Genomic DNA, 23,955 nt, shown 5'->3' on the forward strand with positions numbered 1-23,955 from the left:
ACAGCTGGCGAAGGCAAATTTATCTTACACACTGGCAGCCTCTCGCCCATCCCTTGAAACATTCAAGCCGGGTTTCCCTTTACTTTAGAATTAATTTCTAAATTCTGAAGAAAGTATGGCAATGAGACAACAGTAATATAACCTTGCAGAACTTTTTTCATCTTGCAACCCATGCGAGCAATTTTTGGTTCAAGATGACCATAGTACTATTGTGCAAAACATGCGACTTTTATCAGATCAAGATACCAGGTTATAATCAAGAAATCAACCCTACTGTAGATCACCACGAGAAGTCGGCAAAGGTTGAGGCACCACCGACGCATCTTGTATGTTACAAGATAAACAGTGGCCAAAGCGTTGGCCGAAAGTTGACCAACAGTTGACCGACTGTTGGCTGACACGTTGGCCAACAAGTTGGCCGACGCATTGGTAGGATCAGATTCTTTAAACTTAGCGAGCTTCAAGAAGGTAGAGTACTTCCTGATCAAGATATTGGGATAGTTCTGATGGGCTTTTATTAAAATTTGATAATCTAGCAACATTTTGGCACACTGGCAAATTTCATTTGGGTATAATATCATTCTGTTATCATTTTAATTTTTTTTTTCAATTTTTGACCAAACATAAAAATGAGATCATAAAATTAATAAAGTTCTTGTTTATTTCAACAATGAATTAAGTGCAGCATCGAATACACCTTTCTGAATTGTTTGCAATAAAATAAATACATGTACAGATCTACCTTAATCAAGCAAAAACAAGCAAGTGTACCAGAAAAAATTGCTGTAATTCTTCGCATTCATGTATTGCCCACATATAGTTACACACTCCTGTTTGACTGTTTTCACTTCCTTAAAGGTCACTTAGCATGAATTGTTCTTTTGGCAATAACTAGTAGATAACCTTCCTTCGGAATTTCTCTGCTAGTTTACTTTTAACATATAGCATGAGTGATTTCAAAGCCTCTGATTTCTTAAAAAACAGATTTATTACATTGAATATCATCTAAGCAAGGAAAAGGATAAGAATACTTGTTACACTGGTTGGTATGTTTACACTTGCGAGCAATGATAATCAGGGCAGTTCTGTCCTCTCTCAGTTGTGGTTTGTGTCTTTACAAAAGGTAAATCATGTACAATTAAACCCATCTCTATGAACAAATGGAGAAGTTTTTATGCAATGCTGTTTTGGGTACAAGGCATTTACACTGGGAAATGATTGTTGTTTAGATAGAGTGCACCCTAGTGTATTTATTACAGTGACTAACTATACCCTATGCACATGGCATGCAATCATTGGGTACCGTAAACCAGATACAAACATTACAATGATACCACAAGATGTAAAATCATAAGTACATTTACAGCAGAGATCTCTTATCTTACACTCCACCTCTACTCAGTTTCCTATCATTTACCAATATGCACAATAACAATCTCTAAATAAATTCCTCACAGAAAAGTTAAATGTAACTTGTAATTTTCTGTGCATGCACCTAATTGAAAGTGCATTCATTTAATTAACACATCAAATTCTTGAAAATCATGATTTGATCATATGTTATTTAAATGTACAAAAAGCTAGATACATTATTGCTTGTGCATGCAAATGCAAGCAAAGTTTGTAAACATTTTTTTAGCAACTATGCACTAAAATATAGTAACAGAAGTGATTCAGGTTCTTGACTGTATCTCAGCCTTCAAGAGAGTGCAATTTATAACACCACAAGGATGTTGTGCTGTACAAGATTCATATTTGCAGGATATCACACATTGTTCAACAGGTCACCTCTGATCTGATGAGCTGACAACCACAATTTCAATCTGTGATGGACTGTTAAGGAAATATTCAAATAATGGTTCTCTTCAAAACAAAAAATAGATTCTTTAAAGGTAAACCTGCAGGGTGTAATAAATCAGTCAGTCACATAAGACCTGAATTTGATATGTTTATGACACCAAAATCTACAAAAGACTAAATTCTCAATGCTCTCTTTTTACTTGTGGCTCTCTGTTCAGAGCTGTGGTCTAGCAGTGTGCAGTGGCCCCTGGCACCTTACTTTTGCTGTTAGGTTACACAGGAATCTTTTTTCATAAAAAGTATATGCTGGGCACCCTGGATTTCACAGTTTCAGAGCAATGGGCTCCCTTCAATTTTTCTTGCAGCACAGCCTTGCTGATGTGTAGGAGGAATGTGGATTCTATGAAGACATGCAAAGTAACTACCTGACAGAAATTTCATGGGAATCTGAGCATGCACAATGAAACCACAAGCACACAATTGTGAGGATGAAAAATTCCATTCTTCCACTGACAGTCTTGCTTACAACCACTGACAAAGAGCCAAACTGATTGTAAGCCCAAGGTTGCATTTAATTCAACTTTACCCAAAGGGTACCATCTAAAATACCCTTGCTACATTTGCCATAAATTTATATAATTTAAGTAAAAGGATACAACTCGAAGTCCCCTGTCCATGGGGTTGGTGATCATTAGTCCCCTTGGAACAAAAACACTTTGGTTCTGTTCATTTATGTATTCTGCAAGTCTCTTTAAACACTGCCAAGACAGAATAAAAGGTTTCAAACAGTTCTTCGCAACCATAAAATATTATCTTTAAAATCTTACACTGTTGTCATACTATTAGTTTCCGATCCTTAGATTCATTTTGAATTTCCTTCATTCTTGACCATTTCATTGCATATTAATTAGAGTTCCCCTGTCACAAAACATCATAGCAAAACTGACCAATCATTTTACATGAACTGGACCAAGAACATTCTACTGACAACAACTATTCACTTGACTCTGATGATGACTTCCGCACAGGTTGTCGAAACATCAGTCACCACTACTGACAACAGTCCTTCTCAGGACTACACTCACCCAGACAATCACACTACACTTTCACATGTTATCCCAGCATTCAAACCATTTACTGAATTTCAAGACCATAGTATATTAAACCAAGCAGACAAGAAGTCCATATTTCAAACAGAGGTGTTTGATATACTATATTTCACTCTTTTCACTATTCTTAGCCCTGAGTCATCCTTAGTTCTGTACAGAAATTTCAGTTTAAAAAAATATTTCATTCACTTTAAGTGCCCCTGAGATGAAAATTGACCATTTTATTTTGGCCAAATTGTTCACCCAATGTTGAATTGGGTCAAGTTAAGACCCTTTTTGCCATTAAAAACTCAAAACAAACCTTCGATGACCAATTTTTACCGCTTCAAAGTCGTCCAAAAATCGTCTGCCATTGCTGAAAACATGTTCCAGCCGAGCTTGCAGAAACGTCATCATGACGTCAAAGGCTCAACAAACTTATGCTTTGTTTTGTCACAACTCTCTTTGTTCGCTGCACAGAGAATCACACATATTACTTTTTTGAGAACTGTTTCGTTGTCAGTCGGGAAATGTCCACTTTTTCAGACAATGAATTGTCCCAGAAATCATCTGGAGCTTCTATGGATAGTTTTGCGCTGACAAACGATGAATTTTTGTCATGCGAAAAAAGATAAACACAGAACAGCACGGACTCTCCATGTGGCTTTTGTGGTCGTATTGCTTTATCGCCTTCGAACTGTATTTTTGCTTGTCGTAAGGGATTTTCCCTTTTTGTAAGAAATGATCGGGTGATTAGTAAAAATAGTTTTCGGCAATGGCTAATTGTGTATCCGAAGGCGGATATTGGGAGTTTGTGAAAGCCATTTCTAAGCCATCAATGTGTTTTCCCTGATGCCTTTGGTCAATGATCTCATTAACCCTTTCCTACGTGTTTTTTACTATCGGAGCTTTGAGAGGTTTGAAGTGAACTCTGTTGTTGAGTTGCACTTTGGCCTCTTTTGTTTTTTCTGTCTTATTCATGATGACTATTGTTGTGTTGCTTCGGCGAGGTTTAAAGCAGAGTTTGTTTCAACTCTTTTAGAGCTGTGACCTCATTGCGTTACAAAGTATTTTTTGGCTTAGATGCAGTCTGCAAGTAGTGTTATGACAATTTCCCAAGTAGCTCTGAACGGCGATAGAAGACTGAGCCGGTGGCATTTAGTTCGATATGAAACAGAAGTGGTTCTTTGTTTTGTCTGTGAAAGGTGTAACAGAGGCGCATTCGTCTTGCGAATAAATCTCGCAAAAGTTGGCCCAATTTTAAATTCGTTTGTCACGGGCATTGGGATGAATTTGAGACCCTTTGATAGCACGCTGACTTGGCTGTCAGATGGTTGATAGTTTGACAGGTTTTTAAAGAAATTTTCATTTTCTCGGTTTTTTGGCTGCAAGCCTACATTTTAAAGTGTTTTTACGCTCTGTGTCTTAAAGTGCACCTACACCCAAAAAATTTTTTTCGCTTAACGAAGTAAGCTTATTTTTTTGAGTAGTTCTGCGCAAAAATTTTTTTATTTGCTCAAATCTTCAATTTTCTATGCCCAGTCAAAATACGGAAAATCGGCCGCCATCTTGCCCCACGACCGAGTTTAAAGAGGAATGGCTCTAGTGGGTAATGTGACGTCAAATCGAGAACACGAAAGTCTGCTTTTCACACATTTTCACTTGTTTGGGAAGGTTGTAGTCGATAATTGTCCGAAAATATGCCGACTAAGTGTGTTGTAGAAGGATGTAGCAACGTGCGAAATTTGCAAGAGGGTATCGCGCTCCATACAATCTTCATACAACACACCTAGTCGGCATATTTCGGACGATATCGACGACAATCTTCCCAAACAAGTGAAAATGTGTGAGATGCAGACTTTCGTGTTCTCGATTTGACGTCACATTACCCGCTAGAGCCATTCTTCTTTAAACTCGGTCGTGGGGCAAGATGGCGGCCGATTTTCCGTATTTTGACTGGGCATAGAAAATTGAAGATTTGAGCAAATAAAAAAATTTTTGCGCAGAACTACTCAAAAAAATAAGCTTACTTCGTTAAGCGAAAAAAATTTTTTGGGTGTAGGTGCACTTTAAGCCGTTTGTTCTGCTTTCGCTGATATTAATGCCAGCTTTTTTTAGAATCAGAGCACACAATTATATTTTTCATCTCTTTTGTATATAAGTGAGCTCTTTGAGGTCAGAAATCTCAATCCTCAATTCGGTTATTTTATCATTCTTATTTACAATGTTCACGAGTACTTTCCTTTGTGTAAGGTATTCTGCCAGAGAGTTGTTAAAGGTGGATATTGATCAGCTCATATGTAAAGGTGACAAAATTCATGGAGGTTCGTAGACTTCGTTTTCCGGCGCCGAGATCGCACCGAGGACGGTTTTTCGTGTCCCTTCTCTTCTTGAACGGTAGGCACTGAACCTGACAGAATTCTTCGCCTAGATCCTTCAAAGTACACAGATCTCTCGAAACAGTCCTCCGAGAAGTGTTCGGAGTAGATCACAAATATTTCTGTCGGATTGAGGTTTACTTGGCGAGGTCGCACAAATCGCATCCGTTTTTCCCGCCCTGATCTATTTGCAAGGCTCTGATGGAGAGAAATACCTGCAGCATGGTCTGCACGATTACTTCAGCTTTGAATTATGCATCAATGCCCAGTCATTTTTGTTTAGTTTTTGTAAGAATAAAATAAAGCACTCTGTTATGTTTGCTTGACATTTTGCCATGTGAGATTTTCGCATTGAGCCTTTGACGTCACTTCCTCTGAGTCTTGCGATCAACTTCCGCAACAGGATCAAATAATGGCGGACACGAAATCATGAATTTAACAGCCCGAAAAAAGATATTTCTGGTGCTCGGTCTAAACTGAAATTTGGCAGAGAAGGTGAAGGAGACACACTGAACAAGAAAATGGAAAAAAATGATGTACGAAAATTTTGATCTCAGGGGCACTTTAAATAAGATAAGTGAACAAAAAAAGAGGTATTTCTACTGAATCATAATTTTAGTTTCTTTCAATCTTGACCAGCACATTTCACTATGCTTTGTAAAAGTTAACTAGTGCAAATATCCCAAAGATTATCGGAGCTGTTTATATTGCATTGTTCGCATTTTTAGTACCAGAAATATCATCGCTTCTGCAAAAGTGGTTAATGTTTACATTGTAAGTTTCTGTTACCTTGTATTAAGCAGTGAAAAATGATTAATATAATTTGTAGAAAACAAATGGTGCAAGTATTGTATTGCAAGTATTACAAATAGTGTGTTGACAGTACTGAAAACTTGCTGCTGTTACATTCTTTTCACAGACATCCTATCCTTTGACTCCAAAACTGCAATATACCACCAGTTTCACTAAACCTCACCTTATTGTATTGAGTCTGTATACACATGAATATAAGATAAGCGGTAACACAACCCAAACACCCTTCTAGGTAGGTTCTGGGACCAACTTCCTCAGCTTCATCAAATATTTCATTGATGTGGTTGACTGTTTGCTCAAACTGACTCCTTTCAAGCTGAAAGAAAAAAGGAAAGAAAGATTCAAATTTTGAAAAATATATTTACTTGGGTATGACCTTTGAGTGCTATCTGCAAATTTAGCAAGCTATACTGTTCTAAAGTGACAATTAGCTTTGTTATTGTTTTGTTTTTTTTAAAACTTTCAATTTGAATGTATTGAACAAGCAAACACATGTAATCAAGGTCATTCTAATAATTTATACACACTTGCTGATACTTGATTGAACTGCTTGATACTATAAACAGAGGGAAGGCCCAAGGATTGTGAGGCTCAGCATGTGTCACTCATCAAAATAATAGGTAATTAAGCTGGGGAAATTTCCAGAATGTGGACAAAAAGGGGGAGTAAAAAGTGGAATGCATGACTCACAAGATGTCAAGACCATGTTAAAATGTCAGACAGAAAATAAACAACAATGGCCCTAATATTCTTTATAATTTCCATCATTTTACTCAGGTTTTACTCAGGGTTCTATCAATGATATGAAAATATTGCAGCATTAGAGGTGCGACATTCCCTTTTGAAATCATCTCTCTAATATTTAAACATGACTGTAAGCTGCTTCCATAATTCATTATTTTTAATTGTCAATGATATTACACAATCTTTTATGGATCAAAACAAGAAATCTCTTAAATCTGCTTTAGTTTCAATAAGACAGACCCACAGCTATAAAAAAGTCCAACTCTTTGAGAACTTAGAAAGAAATAAAACTCGGGGGACTAGTCCTAAAAGCTGATATTACTGATACCATTACTACTTCCCCATCCCACTTGGTGAGCATAATCCTTATAATAAACAATTATTGGATAAGGTTGCACATTGTATCCAGAATTATTAGTGGTCAGGTCTGAGTTATCTGCCAAAGCTGAAGGCAGTCAGGCTGATAACACAGATACAAGGTTTGATAATTCATGATATCATGTAAAAACTGAATTAAAAATTGTATAATTATAGATTTTTTAAACAATCAGCAAAAGAAGACACTTCTCTCTGAGTTTGCAAAAGTTTAAGAACACTAAATGGGCTTGGAAAGTAAGCAAACTTGACCCAACATCTGCTTCAGACATTGGGTGATCCTGTCAACATCACATGCTATTGTGCATTGACTGAATGTTCTTGAACAATCAGAGTTTTTGTAGTCAGTCTAATGTATAATAATCCCCCTTGTCACAATTTGATGGTTAATACATACAAATAGGTAGCACCATCAGTGACCAAAATGAAATTTCTTCTTACAATACACTATTAAGTATCAACTGTCAAGTAAACAAGTGGTGAGAATAAAGGTAAATATCAACAAGGGGATTATTACTTGATCCAAGACCAAATTCTTTACACTAACATCATAAGAATTGCACCAGTGAAATTTTAATCTTGAAATGTAGTATATGCTAAGTTATTCAGCAAATTAGTTGTTCAGGTAGTAAGGTATTTGAATTGTGATTATAATTAACTTGCTGTTATAATTGTATTAGTTATCAAATGTGATTAACTCAAAGATATCAGCATTTGAGTGCTACTCTATAAATTGGAGACAAAATCAAGTTTATGAATGTATGTATGTAGTAAGGACAGTTCCTAATGACATCTTGAGAGTGATCAGGTTAAGATAAACAGGAATATGTCAAATGTTTCCCAAAATGCTGAAGTTTAAAACCCTTCTTGTCTAATTTAAAAGAAAATCTACTGAGAATGGATGGGAGTATTACGGGTGTGATCTTCGGAGTAAAAGGATCAAACCTATCAATAATTGATACTCAACAAATGAGGAAGCTTTAAGGGACATTTAATTTGGGTAACATTGCCCAAAAAAATCAGAAAAGTCAGAAACTTTGTCTACTATAACCTAGTAAATTATACTTACTGTGCTTTGGAACTCTGTTAAATTATATAATTTCAACCAATCAGAAGGTATGTTGTATTAAAACTTGAACATTTTTCAAAACATTTTCCATAACGGTAATTCCCTTGAAAACATTGTAAACTGTATTTCTGAACTCAAAAACATTTCCAGGAGGGTTTCTTCTCCTCAGACTCTCCTAACAGCTTGCAGATTTTGAGCCAAATCAGCCTTTCTCCTCGCCCACTTTTTGCTCATGGTCAACCATCACAACCCTTCCCGTCAACTCAGGTTTTTTTTAGAGTTTGTTAACATGCAAGCTTAGAAATCATTGATCGCTCGCTTTCTTAAATTTGCGAAAAACTAGTTTCCTAGTATTTCAAACGAATATTTCACACACACAAAAAAAAAAAAAAAAATCGGGAAATAACGCCAACATGATGTACACCTGTGACATCTAATAAAATAGTAGCAACAAACTTGATCGACCAGTTGACCGGACCCACCGTTATATAATTAGACAACAAACATGAAATTATACAGACTTTGTCTCGACCAGCCAGTGCAGATGTTAGTTTGGGTGAAAAATCAAAACGATACTAATAATACAGAGTCAAAAGCACATCCTCAGACTTACCTTTCCTTCTAATTCAGGTGGAAACTTGTTTTGAAAGCGACAAGCAGTTCCGCGCGAGTAGTCCCTCTGGATGAAAACTTTAACATTTCGTTTTGATGGATCATCAGTAGATACCTAAAAAAAATATCGTAAAAGTAAAAAAAGATGTTTCTCCCACAGTGGTGTACGTTGTTCTGTGTAAAACCCGGCGTCCGAAGCACGTAAAGTAAACGATAATTCATACTACACCCCAACCTGAGCTGTCGCCATTTTAACTTCTTCTTGTCAAAGCGCAACCTTGCCACCAGGCCTTTCTCATTCCAAGCCATTCGCCAGCTCATTTGGAATAATTTATACCCGAAGAACCACGAAATTATTGGCGGTGTTGAGCAGAATTCAAGTTACGACATTCAAATGTATCTACACCCTTTGATTCGCTTTTTTTAGGCGATCCGATGACCTGAAGAGCCATGCAAGTCTTGAAGGATAAGCTTCACCGTAAGTAAAGCCTCCTATTTTTTTCATTGAAATCACTTTTGAGCACTAAAGTGAATTAATTACTTGAGTTCTGTGCGAGCCAGCGTTGTTTACTTTTTAACAGGTCAAGAGCTCCAGTTTGTTTCAGTTAATAGATTCTTGGTCGAATCCGTTTGAAATTCATAAACGAGGGGAACCAATTAACGTGAAGCAGTAGATATCCTCACAGTTTCGAGACAAAAGACGACTCAAAACTGTACGGCACGATTCGCTTTTAAAGTCAACGTGCTGTGAGTCGCACCGTAATGAAGAATTTTAATCAGGTTTCATAATCGGCACATATGGTGGAATTATCAAAGCCTTGTCAAACAAAGGATTATAGAAACACTCGTTTTCGTTCAGCAAGCTTCGACTTTTCCCACAATCGAAATGTTCCTTTCATGAGAAATACAAACAACTAAGCTTGTGTACAATGGCCTCAAAGTTCAATTTCGAAGACTCAAATAACAAAGAAGGAAACAAACAATTGACTTATTTTTTACTGAATTCGAAATTGTTTAAGTGATACCAACCTAGAACGAAGACATGGGATCGTGATTGTAAGGCCTACGGCCAGCACGATGCGGTACATTTCACGCTCATTCCCCAAGTGGCGACTATGCGTTCACAAACCTGCTTTTGTATGTTATACTAATGAACTATAAGAACCAAAGACTTTCGGCCTAGGAATTCATAGCAAATCACATAAACTGCTAAAGTGAGCGCATCGATAAAATCATAAAAAATTAAAAAAAAAAAAAAAAAAAAAAAAAAAACTAGAACATTCTCGTCTTGTTTGCGGCTTCGAAATTCGAAGTGATTGTGTAAACAGTATAGTAGTCGTTGAAAACTAGATGGAAGGAATATTTTAGAAAACATGATCTCTAATTCGACCAAACATCCATCAATACTGGAAGGGGCAGGAGTCGATCAGTTCAGTTCTAATCTGCATGTAGATCTGCGCCAGATTTGTCACGGTATTAACGCGGTCTAGGGAGATCGCAATGACATTGCATTGTGTTTCGTGTCATTCGATGCCGCAAAGAATAGCACTCGGTCAGGTCTAATGTCTACAAGGAACGCTACCGTGGTCTATGATTTATATTATATAGTAGGTGATAAAAGTTTACGTAAAATCTATAATTTTAACATCATTTGAAACTCTGAACTCAATCAAACTCTTTCCCTTCTCAATTTTTTTCCGATATCGAAACAAATGTGTACAAACCAACTGGAAGTCACGAAACTCGTGTAAACCGTTAGTCTCAGATGTGTCTTCATGGAAACTGCCGAAGGCCGTCGCCGTTCACATCTGCTCACGTTTCGCATTGTTTTTTCAACGCCTCTGGTGAACCAACGCCATAAAACAAGAACTGTTAATTATGACAAAATCCTCCGTAATGGCCTGTTATGGATATTTAAGATCGCTGAAATAAGTATTAATTACAATTATACCAATTTCTCGAGTTTAATTTCACCATTTAGCAGCTTTTAACGAGCCGAATTGAACTTTTCATTCAGAGAAAATTCTCCCCACTCTTTCGAGGTCCAGAATACTTTTACTATCGCGAGGTATAGTGTTATTTTAATCTGGTTCAGTGTTTGAATTAATTTTTTCGAGTGAATTTGCGTGAAAAATCTGCGGTAAAGTAATATCAGTTTTTTCAGAGTAAACATCCGGAACAATCCCTCAAGTTGTTAGCTGCTAAATTTAATTACAGAACGTATTCAAAGGTCTCAAACAACTTACTAGTGAAGCTATAAATTAAAATTTTGCCGTGCTTTATTATAATTTCAGAATATCTGTACGTGCTGAAATAGTCAAGTAGCGTCAAATTGAAACAATAACGAGCCTATGATCACTCCCTTTCCAATTGATTTGTACCATTTACAATTTTATTATCCTGTAGATATAGGCCATCATCATAGCCCAAAGTTAAGTCACGGCGATAAACGAAATGGGTCCAAACAAAAGGACAAGGAGGAAAAACGTAAAGGTGACAAAGGTGTGTTGATAACTTTGTTATGGTTAGCTCATTGGAGGAACAACGCCATAACCTATCTCCGTTTTATCGGTTTGTGACTGTTAAATGTCCCACTTTCTTTAACGCCTCGATTTTCATTTGGTTTAAAAAAAGCGAAGATGAAATTTTCCTATAGTGAAACCTCTCATGGAGTAGAGAATTTAAAGCTTGGCGCTAAGATTTAATTTTCCATATTTGGAAAGCATACCCAAATCTGGTAATTTCGTTTTCTCTTCATTTTGACGTCACACCTTCGTGTTGAGCGGCATCCATGTTGGATTTCCTTCGCTGACATCTATGTGAGGTTACAATCTCAGGCCATCCTGGCCTTTCATCTGTATTTGGTCTTTCTCTAGGGTGAAATTCAGTTTTAGGACATCTATGTGTCGCTTTATAGGTGTATATTGCCGTTAATGCGATGGCAAGTAAGTATTTGCCGATGTTAAATACAAATATCGTATCAGTGTTACAGAACTAGTCATTGTAAAAGATGATCATCATAATATTTTGTGTCTGCAGAAGATGGAGGAGAAGTACAGTGGTGCTTTTCGCAGGTAAAGGGGACATTAGACGAGGATCTCACAGAAGGTAAAAAAGGCTCTAGCTTAGAACCGTTACTCGGTTAGGCGCTAAGTTTGGTCTGTTAAAGCTTAGACCAACTAGTTATCTACGCAAGGTACAAATTTGTTCACTTGTACTTTAAAAGCATTTACACTCATGTAAATGTTTCTGATTTTCAGCTGATATCGTTTCAACCGTTGAATTTAACCACGATGGCGAGCTTCTTGCAACTGGTGATAAGGGAGGCAGGATTGTTATCTTTCAGAAAGAAGAAGCGGTGAGAATTTTTGGAAGTAAATGACCGGTTGTTCATAAATTCCTGTAGGTGTTAACTGCGTTTTTCGTAATCGCTTTTCATGAGTAAATCTTTTCTCTTTTTAATTTTTATTCCAGCCGAAGGGATCGCAGCATTATGGTGAATACAACGTGTACAGTACTTTCCAAAGTCACGAACCAGAGTTCGATTATCTAAAGAGTTTGGAGATCGAAGAGAAGATAAATAAGATCAAGTGGTTAAAGCGGCGAAACGCGTCGCACTTTTTGCTCTCAACTAATGGTATAGGTTTATTATTTATTTACTCGTTTTACCACATAACACCACCAGTTAATTTTGGAACACGACACTTGAAACCCAAATAAATGTCAGTTCGATAGATTTGTCCTGCTTCCCTTCGATAGGTGTGTCAGCAGGTTGTTTCGGTTCTGATATTGTACATTTGTGTGGGTAATAGCTCACTACGTGGGGCACATCATGTTTATACGTCTCTAGACTAATCAAACAATGGTGTGACAGGGCAGTGTTCTTGTGTGAAATTCGCTCGATCAGAAGCTCGTAAAATTGTTGCACTCAATTTCACTTTTTGCACCCGGGATTGAAACTGGAGTTGATGTTAACGTTTAGACTCTAGAGCTTTGAAATTGCGATAACGTGAATTACAGTAGAGGGACTTGCAACTGCTTTAACTCAAAACGCTAATCAAACTTATATTTGCAGAATTTTTGTAGAATATTAAGTTCCAAAGCTACATGCGTTACTTGGTGGGACATAACAGCGGTACTTCTGATTCCTTATCGCTTTCTTTCGTTCAGAAATAGCCCAAAAAGAAGGTTCTTTCTCAAATCACTTGTTACAGTGATTAAAGTTACAGTGTTACTGATACTAGTTTACTTGGAAGGATAATTTTTTTCAGCGTTAAATTTGTTTGATGGGATATTTGTAACATATGCTTACATGAACTGGTTACGGTAAAACCCATTTTTTGTAGCCATGTGGTTGCACTTTTCAAACCAGCCACCTATGTCAGTGAAGTCTCAATGTTAATCAAAGTGCTTGGCTTGGAAAATGCTTATGCTTGCACATCAATGTAGACTTTAATCATGGATTGAAACAAATAGTTATTTTTCTGTTTGCAGATAAAACTGTTAAATTATGGAAAATTTCTGAACGGTGCTTTGCTGCGAGTAACTTCAACCTACGAGATGACCAGGGGGTACCAAGAAATCCTGAGGACGTAACATCACTGAGGGTACCTATTTTTAAGCCCTCTGAGCTAGTGGTGGAAGCAAGTCCTAGAAGAGTATATGCAAATGCTCACACATACCACATCAATTCGATATCACTAAACAGTGATGATGAGACATACCTATCGGCAGATGATCTGAGGATCAACTTGTGGCATCTTGGGATCAATGATCAGAGTTATAGTATCCTTTTCCATGTAAAGTAACATTTTTTAGTTATGAATTTGATTACTTCTGAATTGCTTATTCTCTTTCTTTTATGCTCCACTTCAATTTTGCATTTCATGCGATTGTGTTTTCTTTAGTACAAAGTACAGCACAAGAACTATTTTCTTTTTACAGAGCAAGAATTATACTAGACATGATACTTGTTTAGCTTCATGGACAAAACTTAAAAGACAGGGCTATCTTCTTTTTCTACCCTTTTTCTGATTCATTATACTCTTTGAACTGAACTGGAACATATTGAGCTTTACCATGATTAATTGTCTGTCATTTCCTGAGGCCAATATCTGTCAGTTATGTGTATGAGTACCACAGTAATATCAGTGCAGTGAAATATAAATAGCTAATTACTGGATGCAAGGCACTCTGTTTGTACTAATTAGAAGAGAAAGTGTTGTACAGTACAGGAATTATTTTATTTGTAGGGCTGTCATTAAGTGAAGCAGGGTAATATGTACCAAATGGTAACGCAACAGTATCACAATCTTCACCCATAACACTGTGATAGCTCAACCATAACAGGTGTTATGGGATGTGGTCCTTATTGACAGCCTTTATTTATGTCTGCAACCAGAGGAACAGTTTATTTCCTGGTGACGTATGACAAAAGTGTCTTGTTTTTTAGAAAGTGTGTCCATTTCAACAGAGGAAGTGAAAGAAATGAAACCCAAACTTTTTTAACAGTTAATTAGATATTGTTGATATCAAACCAGCAAACATGGAGGAACTCACTGAAGTAATTACAGCAGCAGAGTTTCATCCAATAGAGTGCAGTACATTTGCATACAGTAGCAGTAAAGGAACTGTCAGGTTATGTGACATGAGACAATCTGCATTGTGTGACAGGCATACTAAAAGTAAGTTTTTGTGCCTTTTCTTTGAACATACAGTTGCAGCTTCATGTTTTTGTGCCTACTGTGCCCTCCCCCTAGGAAGGCTGTAGGCACTTTGTTATAGTGTTGTGTAAGTCTGTAAACCTCCCCCCAAGTTCCTCGTGGTTTTGAAAATTGAAGACTATCACAAGACACTCCTAACTTTTCTTGTGACTCTTCCTGGTTAAGTTCTAACACTGGGCATCACTAAATGAATCTGATTGGGTTTCTTCAGACTTGTTTGTGGTTTTTTTGGGTCTAGTTAAATTTTTTTTTCAGGGCATCAGCTCTGCATTTTGACCTTGTTATCAATTTGAATATAAGAGCTACATGTGCATTTACTCTGAACATATCTAACATGTCATTTGAAGAAGAATTTTAAATTGAAGTGATAAAATGAAAGGAAGGGAAAAAGAAAGAAAAAGGCAAAAAAAATAGGTTTGCTTGGCTGCAGCTTGAACCTTGTACCTTCAGACTCAAGAAGAGTAGGAACATCCACGGCACTAGGTACACACAGTGTGCAAAGTGGCAAAATTTTGTATTGAAACTAATTTGATGTACATTTGATACATGTGCATATTCTACTAATTTCCTGCTTTGTCCCCGGCCTGTCAATTGACCAGCGCATAAACTCTGCTCTGACCAAGTCCTCCTTTTGTAACAAGTTTAGCATTGACATGAGCTGTTCATTGACCCCTTCGCATTTTACACCACACTGTGTTTTTACTGCAATAATCAACTATACAACAGTAGGCACATGTAGTCATAGACTGCCTTTTAGTGTTTTCTTGATTGGTTGCTTTGTAAGCTCACTCACCTCTGTCAATTGCAATGTAAAAATATGGCACCTTTGGTGGTTATGGTAAGAAGATTAGTGAAGACCTCTTCTGTAGCTCCCAAATAATGCAAACACTGCTATGAATAACCAATTGTTCCAATTGTAGTGTTTGAGGAACCAGAGGATCCTGGGGCAAGATCTTTTTTCTCAGAGATCATTTCATCAATATCAGATGTGAGATTCAGCCACAGTGGCCGGTACATGTTGACGCGTGACTACTTAACTGTTAAAGTATGGGATCTTAACATGGAAAGCAAACCAGTGGAGGTCTACAATGTTCATGATTACCTTAGAAGCAAGTTATGCTCACTATATGAAAATGATTGCATCTTTGACAAGTTTGAATGTGTTTGGAATGGAAATGATGGGTAAGTTAAAGGTGATGCACTTCTCCTGTAAAGTTTCCTTTTTCTCCAAAATGTTTAGTCATATATTAGTTATATTAGCTGTGAGATTTCTTGAAGAGCAATGGATGTCAATATTTTTCTTGTCTGTGAAGGAACTCCTTGCTTAACAAAGGTCATTTATGCATAAGATAAAAATGATGGTAAATGGAAACCCAGTTGTCATCTTACCGTACGTATGAATCAATTAGGTGTTTAAGATTATTCGTTTATTATACAGCTGGCAGTTCCCATGGCTAATATGAAGCAAATCCTGTGTTGTGATTGGCTACCCAAGCAAGCAAGATGGGCCCATCTTGCCCGCTTAGGATTGCCTACATTGATCCAGTGCATGAAAAAAGTTGAATTAGAACTACGTTGTAATACTTAAACAATGTCGGCAATGGAAATGCAAAAAGAGTCAGATAGTCAAAACAAAGAAAAGAGAAATGACTCTTGTGTCCTTGCATAATGTATTTGAGTTGTGGCTTGTCCTGTTTTTTTTTTTTTTCTTTATACATCCCAAGTGTTACCTTTTATTTGGGCCTTGTAAACAATGACAATGATCTCTAGAAGTTCTGTTGAAACCAGATTCATCATAAAAGGCTTAATAACGTTAATGTTGACAGGCACATGTAAATTATTTCCAAGTTAACTTTGCCTAAATAACATGCAAAGGGAGACTGAGTGTTTTCAGTTACAACATACAACAACTAAGATGCCAAACTTTGAATTAATGGTTTCCTCAATGTTTTCTTGTAATGGTGCAACTGGTGGCAGAATGACTAAGGAAGTAGAACTTTTGGATTGATGTTATTTATAGTCATTGTACTGATCAGTAAGCTGCTAACCTGTTTATTAAGTCATTTAGATATTCATTTCTTTCTTTTTTTCCACTTTCAGGTCCATAATGACTGGTTCTTACAACAACTTCTTTCACATCTTTGACAGAAATGATAAACAGGATGTTTGTTTAGAGGCATCACGGGAGTTTAGTAAGCCACGGCAGATTTTGAAGCCTCGTCGTGTAGCAGTAACGGGAAAGAGAAAGAAAGATGATATCACAGTAGAATGCTTGGACTTTAGTCATAAGATTCTTCACACTGCTTGGCACCCACAAGAGAACATTATAGCAGTAGCAGCAACAAATAATTTGTACTTATTCCAGGAAGCCCGAACATAACTCTTGTAACTGTTTATAGGATGCTTTTTTTGTAATGATAACAGACAATTTTGAATTTAGGTGTATCTAAAGTGATGGTATCATATTGTGTAATGGTTTACACAGCGACTGTTAGGTAATTGTCATTTGTGAAGATTTTGAGAATACCATGTATTCTGTGGAGTTATGAAAAATTCATTTTGTTGGCATTTTGTAGAAATTCTGCATAAATTGAGTTGCCATCAGTTCTTTTAACCTGGACTGTTTGCTACATGTATAGCCAGACTGATTGCTTTTTTCCTTTTTTTCTTTTTTTGTTTGTTTTTTTGTTTTGTTTTGTTTTGTCACTTCATATTCAGAAAACTGTTTTACCTTTATCGGGAAAGGGGTAGCTCCTAAATCTTCATTTGAAAAGTGATTTTCACATCGTGTAAATATTAAAAGCATTACTTGTTAGATGAGAGCAGCTTAAAATTCAGGTGACTTGTGGGAGTGAGTTTATAATGTAACCTAATTAATTTCGAGAACTAATCTTTCGACTATTGCTTACATTCTAGACACATTTTTTTCTTATTTAAATTTAAACTTTACATGCGTTCTTTTAGGTCTCTTATTTCTCTGGGTCACTGTAATGCCAAAAAAATAGTAACAGTGTTTCATTTAACTTTTCCTTTCTTGTTCTTTGACTTGGTGGTGTTGTGGTATTTTTTATTGTGACGATAATACCATGCAGCAGTATTCAATACATTTATTAGTGTGGACACACCTTGATACTTGATTTCTTCATCATTTGTTGTGAACATTTTCCAAGCCTGACAAGTGATACTGTTTCTCCTCAACAAGATCGATGATGTTTTTTAGCGTTAGTAGCTGGACTATTTAAATGGAGAAGAAAGAATATATTGATTTGTAACTGCTTACAATTAAAAACGATTTTGTTTTTATAATTGTTTGTGTTAGATTGAGAGTACACATACAGAACTTTAGTTCCCCCGAATGAAGGGAGCTAATAAAATGTTGGGTTATTGAGCTAAAAAATACATGAAGAGTAATCGGTCTCTCCTTGGGAGACTTCCGTCGGAAAAGGAGGGGGGAAAAGTGACTAAACCACTGCCGCACTTGCCACATAAGGAAATTAGAAGGAACAAGACGCCTGAAGGAGATTCCGTGGAATGTGTTGGCAACTGAGCGTAGCATTGGAAGGAATTGTGCACTTGCAGTTAAATACCAAGATTAGTAAGTGAGATCAGTCGAAGAAATCACTGCGCGAAATTTCTGGGACTGTAGTTGAATGTAGCGAAAAGTAGCAGCTAATCAAAAACCCCTGGATTTTCGGGGAATGTCGGGCATCTTTCAGCGGCCTTAATTTGTTTATCAAACACGTTATGAAGTACGAAAACAGGCCGTACACACTTAGGGCCTGTTCGCATTCGTAGTTAATTATGGAGTATGTTGAGACCATTGAGCGATATCGATTTCGCAATAAACCCTACGCAAGGTGAGGTGAATCGGTAGATTTCGTGACATTTTATGGTTAAGAACAAAAACGTACGCCTTCCTCGTATCAACATTTCCTAAATCAGTTTGTGATAAAATAGCGATGACCTCTCCTCAAAATCGTGTATTTTCACCTTTTGAACTTTATTTCACACTATTAGTAGAAGTTAATATACATTGAAAAGTAAGAGAAAGAGGGAAGAATAATAGTAATAATTGGCTCTAAAGATAAGTTTGAGAGGTGCACGGTGTCCAAAGTAGCAAAGGCTTTCTAGTTGGACACCGTAATGGTCATATAAATAGATAAATAGATAGCAGCCTATAATAAAAGTATATAAGCAGTAAAGTAAATAACTTAGAGTAGATCAGCCGCAAAGTAAAATGATCAGGTTTGGTTGAGTAAAAGTTGATGTTTCCATTTTCTTTTGAAATTATTGTAAGGCATATACTTAAGATAAGTGGGTACAGTTTCCCATATCTTTGAAGCAGAGAATATAAAAGATGATTTTCCATGTTGGTGGATACTCTTGGTCTAAAAAAGTTATTATTAGTAGCAAATCTTGTATTATAACTATGTTTTTCAGATGCTGGGGTCAGGATATCAAGAAAGATATCTGGAATATCACTTTTAAAATTAATCTTATACGTAAGACAGCATATTCTGAATTTATAAATAGCTTCCAACTTTAGAATTCGTAATAGTTTACAATAGGGATTGGCATTCTCTCTAGCATTTGCAAAGAAGATGCTACGAAGACATTTCTTCTGCTTAATACAGAGGCATTTTAAGTTAGCATTGGTGGCACAGCCCCAGGCAGTTATACCATAGCTTAAATAGGGATATATCAAAGCATAGTATAATTACTTTAACATATTAAATTCGACATAATGTCTCCATATAGTACAAATTGCAATGTTTCTTGCTATTTTATTGTTTATAGGTTGTATTTGCAGTTGCCAATTTAGGTGCTTATCGATGTAGACTCCCAGGTATTTTATATAATTCTTTGATTCAATGTTTTCAATATTTATCGTGGGGTGGTATCTAGAAGATGAAATTAACATGTAATTAGTTTTGGAAAAATTAATAGACAACTTATTTAGTGCACGGTATTTATAAATTTGTTTAAGTTCATGATTCATAACAGATTCTAGATGATGTGGGTTGTCTGTAGTAAAAACTGACAAGTGAGTATCATCAGCAAAGATCCGCAATGAGAGTTTATCAGTGCAATTTGGTAAATCATTAACATAGAGTAGAAATAAGAGTGGACCTAGAGTTGAGCCTTGACGTATGCCACATGTTATATTTTCATTGGCAGATCTTGTGGAATCAAGTTTGACATATTGGTTACGATTTTGAAAATAACTCTCAAACCATTTATGCGAGACTCCTCGAACGCCATATAAAGAGAGCTTAGACAGTAGAATGCTGTGATTTACTGTGTCAAAGGCCTTTGACAAATCAAGAAAGAGACCACATGTGATTTGTTTGCTAGCTTTAAATTGTCTGTAATTTCAAGAATAGCCTGTTCAGTGGAGTATCTTTTCCTGAATCTAAATTGATATTTATATAGGATTTGATGTTTTTCTATGAAGGAACAACCTTGCCCAAACAAGGATCCGATTACTGAAAAATTCATTCATTGCTACGAGATACGGAAAATTAAAGAATATCAAGAATTGACTACAGGCATCCCACAGAAATACAAGACAATATCCAGAGTCCTTTGCTATCCTTTGACCCATTTTCAAAATGGCAGATATCACCGCAAAAACGTTGGCTTGGCTTCATACGGTGTCCTACCTTTGGAAAGGATTTTAAAGAAGGAAAAGCAGCTGAACCGAAACCGCCCAAGAAACTCACTCAATGTAAAGAAAACATCTCTTGGGCGAGTTAAGTTTGTTTTATTCAGAACTAGTTAAGATATTAGGGAGCTTAAGCAACCACGACGACGAACGGAGGACGACGACCGGAAGTAGCGAGAACGTCACTGCGCAAGAGCGAACCAAGAATTCCGTCTTCGTCTTATCGTCGACGACTTGAGATGGACCAGTTTCACGTCGTCGTGAACTTCTGAACTTCGAAGCAGTTTTTCTCATCAAAAGGTGCGGCTTTTTTGCCGTTTTTTTGACAGTCTATGGCAGATTGTAGTTTGTATTCGCTTCTTCGGTTGATTTAAACCTCCCTGTTCAGTTTTTTAAACAAATAAAATTCGAAAACCCACAAACTCATTTTCCTTCCTCCGCACAACAGATGTCAAGTCAAGCGGTGAAAGCGACCACGTTAGGTTTAAATTTATTTGAGTATATTTTATGAAAGAGTGCTGTTCATCATTTTTATTGAATGAAAAGGTTTAACTGGCGGTGCAATACACCTCTGCGTTCGGTCAAAAGTTGTGTTTATGGAACTGCCGGTTTATTGCTACTAAAAAATTTTGTGTGTTGCTGTTCTTCCGTCGAGACGCTTTAAACAGCAAAGAATTTTTCAGATCGGTGTGTCAACATGAGTTTGAATACCTCTCAGGTTTTGCGAATCTATTTTCAAAATGTTTGATAAAGATCTAGATTTACAGCCATAAAAATTATTCCGACAAAATCACACGGGAAAAAATAGTATTCTTGTGTGAAGCGCGACGACTGATCTGTGCCGATCGCTAGCTGGCATTGATTAAATTGACAGACTTGCGTCGTTTGCCCGCCAAAGGAAGGAGCATCAAAGGTAGAACATATCAGGCTAAAGCATGTTGAAAATCAGGCAAGCCTTGGGCAAAATAGGTTTGTTTATACCAGTAACACTTAGAACTGAATTTAAATCTCAAATAACTTCCGTCAATTTTATATTTTAAACTTTTATCATGCGTAAATTATTGTAAATAAAGCAAACGCTTAATAATTCCTTGGACTTTTGATGTTCAAGAATTGAATAACCTACTCTCGAACTTCCGATATAGGTGAAAATTTGATCCATGACTGAGAAGAAGGTTTTGGAGGTCTCTGAACGATGTCATTTCTTAAACTGACGAAGTGAGAATAACCAAAAATTTCAGACGTCGTCGTCGTTGAGCAACTTCACTGCTTAAGTTTCATTTTCCCGCTAAAAACGACGCCCTCGTCCCAGTCCCTCCGCGATTACTTGAGGTCGTCGTTGTCCCTTTCGTCGTGGTTGCTTAACCTTAAGCTCCCTATTTTGAGTCGAGAGCCCGGCCGTTTGTTCCCACACAAACCCCTACATTTCGGCCATTGCACACGTCAACGTATTTGCATGTTAACGAAAGGGTCATTTTGCGAGATCGGGCTTCTTCTGCTCTAACAATTGTATAAGGCAAAAATGGTGCGGAATATAGAAAAAGATGTAACATAGTGCAAGTTTACAATCTGGTCACTGCGCGAAAACCTTCAAAACTGACTGTCCATTTCGTTTTCTCTTTAATTGAGGATTTTCGTCTCTGCCCACATTATGAAAATGCAAATTACGGCGCTTAGCATGTTTACAAACCTTTTTTGGCTCTTCTGTTGCTACTCGAATGCTCGCTTTTCCCGAATTTTTCACCTTCAGTTAACCAGGAAAAGGTAGACAAAGTACAAATTGGCAGATGGCGCGACAGCTTTAGCTCAGCTTCGTACTCTGTACTCTGATAGAGCATGCCCTTTCAAGCAATGACTTTTTCCGTGTCATTAAACAAAAAAGAAAAAAGATAGAAGATATGAGTAAGTAAAGTAAATGATTTAAAAATCATTTATTTTCATATTATTACTCATATTTTTATCAATATGACGTGCCGAAGTTTTTTAACTTTCTCCGTATTGAAATAATTTACTTCCTTTACTTATGTTTTTTTATCAATATGACTTGCTGTAGATTTAACTTTCAACGTGTTTAATTCAGTCCCGGTCATTTCCTTTACTTACTCAGCTTCTTTTTGACTTAATACATCATTTACATTTATATGAAGTGCTGTGATTTTTCAACATATATCACATTCTCAATTATATCTACCACTTAAATTATTCTAATCAGAGAATGTTTAGAAATACATTTGATAATAAAAATTAACGGTAAAAAACTACGACGTTTCGAAGTCTGCATGACCTCATTATCAAGTAAAATGTTAAAACTGATTTAAATTGTAGCTCAGAGATTATATACAAATAAAATGTGATAACTTCATTAGAATAATGAGCGTTCATTGTTATTGGTGTTTAGCATGTCAGATCGTGCAGTATATGTTTAAATAAATACTTTTGCACGTATTGAGTCAGACTGCGTGTTTAGCTTTGGTTTTTGTTCGCGAATGAATAACATTTCGTGAATTAGGCAGTCCATTTTCCCGCGGCATTTCTTGAGAACGGAAAACATTTCCTCTAGGCTAGTGGACGCTACACTGTGGGCTTCTTTCAGATGCTTGCCAATGACAGAGGCTTTATGTTCTTCTATGCGTTGATGAAGATGGCGTGTGGTATAACCGATATAATCCGCATCGCACGAATCACATTTAAAAGTGTAAACAACGCATTGGTGGTTAATTAAAGCGGGCTTCTCTTCTTGTATCTTGAGCTTTCCCTCGATCTTACGACTCGTGAAAACTGGTTGTAGGTCAGTTCCGATTTTCCGGCCAAGATCTTTCAGCTGATGTCTTACTGTGTCGGCCGATTTTTGGTCTTTAAATGGTAAAGTTATTCTGACAGGTTTTTGTGTAGCCGCGTCAAGTTCAGTTGGGGTTTCGTGACGGCTTTGGATCGTAGAACTCGTGTACCAGGCGATAGCTGAGTTGATGAGTTTCACTGGGTACTTAAGCTTAGTAAACATCCGCTTGAGATGCTGGCATTCCTTCGTAAAAGATTCTTTCGTTGATGACAGGCGGTAAGCTCGGTTCAGCATTGTATTCAGCAGAGATCTTTTGTAACGCTGATCGACATGGCTCTGGTAATGTAAGAGCAGTCCTGTATCAGTTGGTTTATGATAAGCATCACTTAGTAGACGGATGTACTCTGTCTTGTCCATTACTACTACGCCAGATCCTTTGTCGGGTTTTGTAATGACAATGTCTTCTCTTCGTCTAAGCTGATTTATGGCTTGTTGCAGTGCTTTGGGTGGTCTTGGGCCTCTCCTTTGAATATAATTCAGGGCAATCGAGCGAAGAGTCGCGGCGGCTAATTCTTTTTGGTCCTCCGGTAATGTGGGTTCAAGTCGCCAGTAAGCTTTTTCAAAGCTGGCTTTTACATCACGAGCTGGCACAGGTTGAGCGATGGAGAATTTCAAACCACGGCAGAGAACTAACTTTTCAAAGAATGACAGTCGGTACGATGAGATGTTTGTAATGTGTTCGTCAACGTCAAATTCCTTGTTGATTAACCTTGCAATCTTGCTCGTGTGGTTGGTCATTACGTCTTCGTAAAGTTTCTTTCGAAGATCTGTCATAACGCGTAAGGTAAGCATGTACTGTAACGGTGAACATTGTTGGCGGATTTCGTCATAGGTGGTGTTCATTTCCAT

The 23,955-nt window shown here is 37.0% G+C and overlaps 3 protein-coding genes across 4 annotated transcripts; 1 reads left to right on the forward strand and 2 right to left on the reverse strand.

Annotated features, from left to right (window-relative positions):
• Positions 1-642: 642 nt before the first annotated feature.
• LOC111326266 (golgin subfamily A member 7) lies at positions 643-9,252 on the reverse strand. Its single transcript, XM_022930225.2, has 5 exons — positions 9,115-9,252; positions 8,881-8,994; positions 6,243-6,395; positions 2,457-2,558; positions 643-1,823 (listed from the first exon to the last, which is right to left on the reverse strand). Exons 1-5 carry the CDS (start codon positions 9,127-9,129, stop codon positions 1,785-1,787), a joined length of 423 nt encoding a protein of 140 aa, XP_022785960.1. The 5' UTR covers positions 9,130-9,252; the 3' UTR covers positions 643-1,784.
• On the forward strand, positions 9,216-17,908 carry LOC111326265 (serine/threonine-protein phosphatase 2A 55 kDa regulatory subunit B delta isoform). Of its 2 annotated transcripts, XM_022930223.2 has the most exons (9): positions 9,216-9,357; positions 11,286-11,381; positions 11,919-11,987; positions 12,140-12,237; positions 12,354-12,516; positions 13,374-13,664; positions 14,399-14,563; positions 15,523-15,784; positions 16,703-17,908. In XM_022930223.2, the coding sequence occupies exons 1-9, from the start codon at positions 9,330-9,332 to the stop codon at positions 16,980-16,982; spliced, it is 1,452 nt and encodes a 483-aa protein (XP_022785958.1). In that variant the 5' UTR covers positions 9,216-9,329; the 3' UTR covers positions 16,983-17,908. The 2 variants fall into 2 exon arrangements, with proteins under 2 accessions (XP_022785958.1, XP_022785959.1); XM_022930224.2 differs by lacking the exons at positions 9,216-9,357; positions 11,286-11,381 and adding an exon at positions 11,646-11,824.
• LOC148742230 (uncharacterized) lies at positions 17,748-23,955 on the reverse strand. Its single transcript, XM_088746898.1, has 2 exons — positions 23,433-23,955; positions 17,748-17,836 (listed from the first exon to the last, which is right to left on the reverse strand). The coding sequence occupies exons 1-2, from the start codon at positions 23,953-23,955 to the stop codon at positions 17,748-17,750; spliced, it is 612 nt and encodes a 203-aa protein (XP_088603024.1).

This window comes from Stylophora pistillata, chromosome 1, assembly GCF_964205215.1.
Source record: "Stylophora pistillata chromosome 1, jaStyPist1.2, whole genome shotgun sequence".
NCBI lineage: Eukaryota > Metazoa > Cnidaria > Anthozoa > Scleractinia > Pocilloporidae > Stylophora > Stylophora pistillata.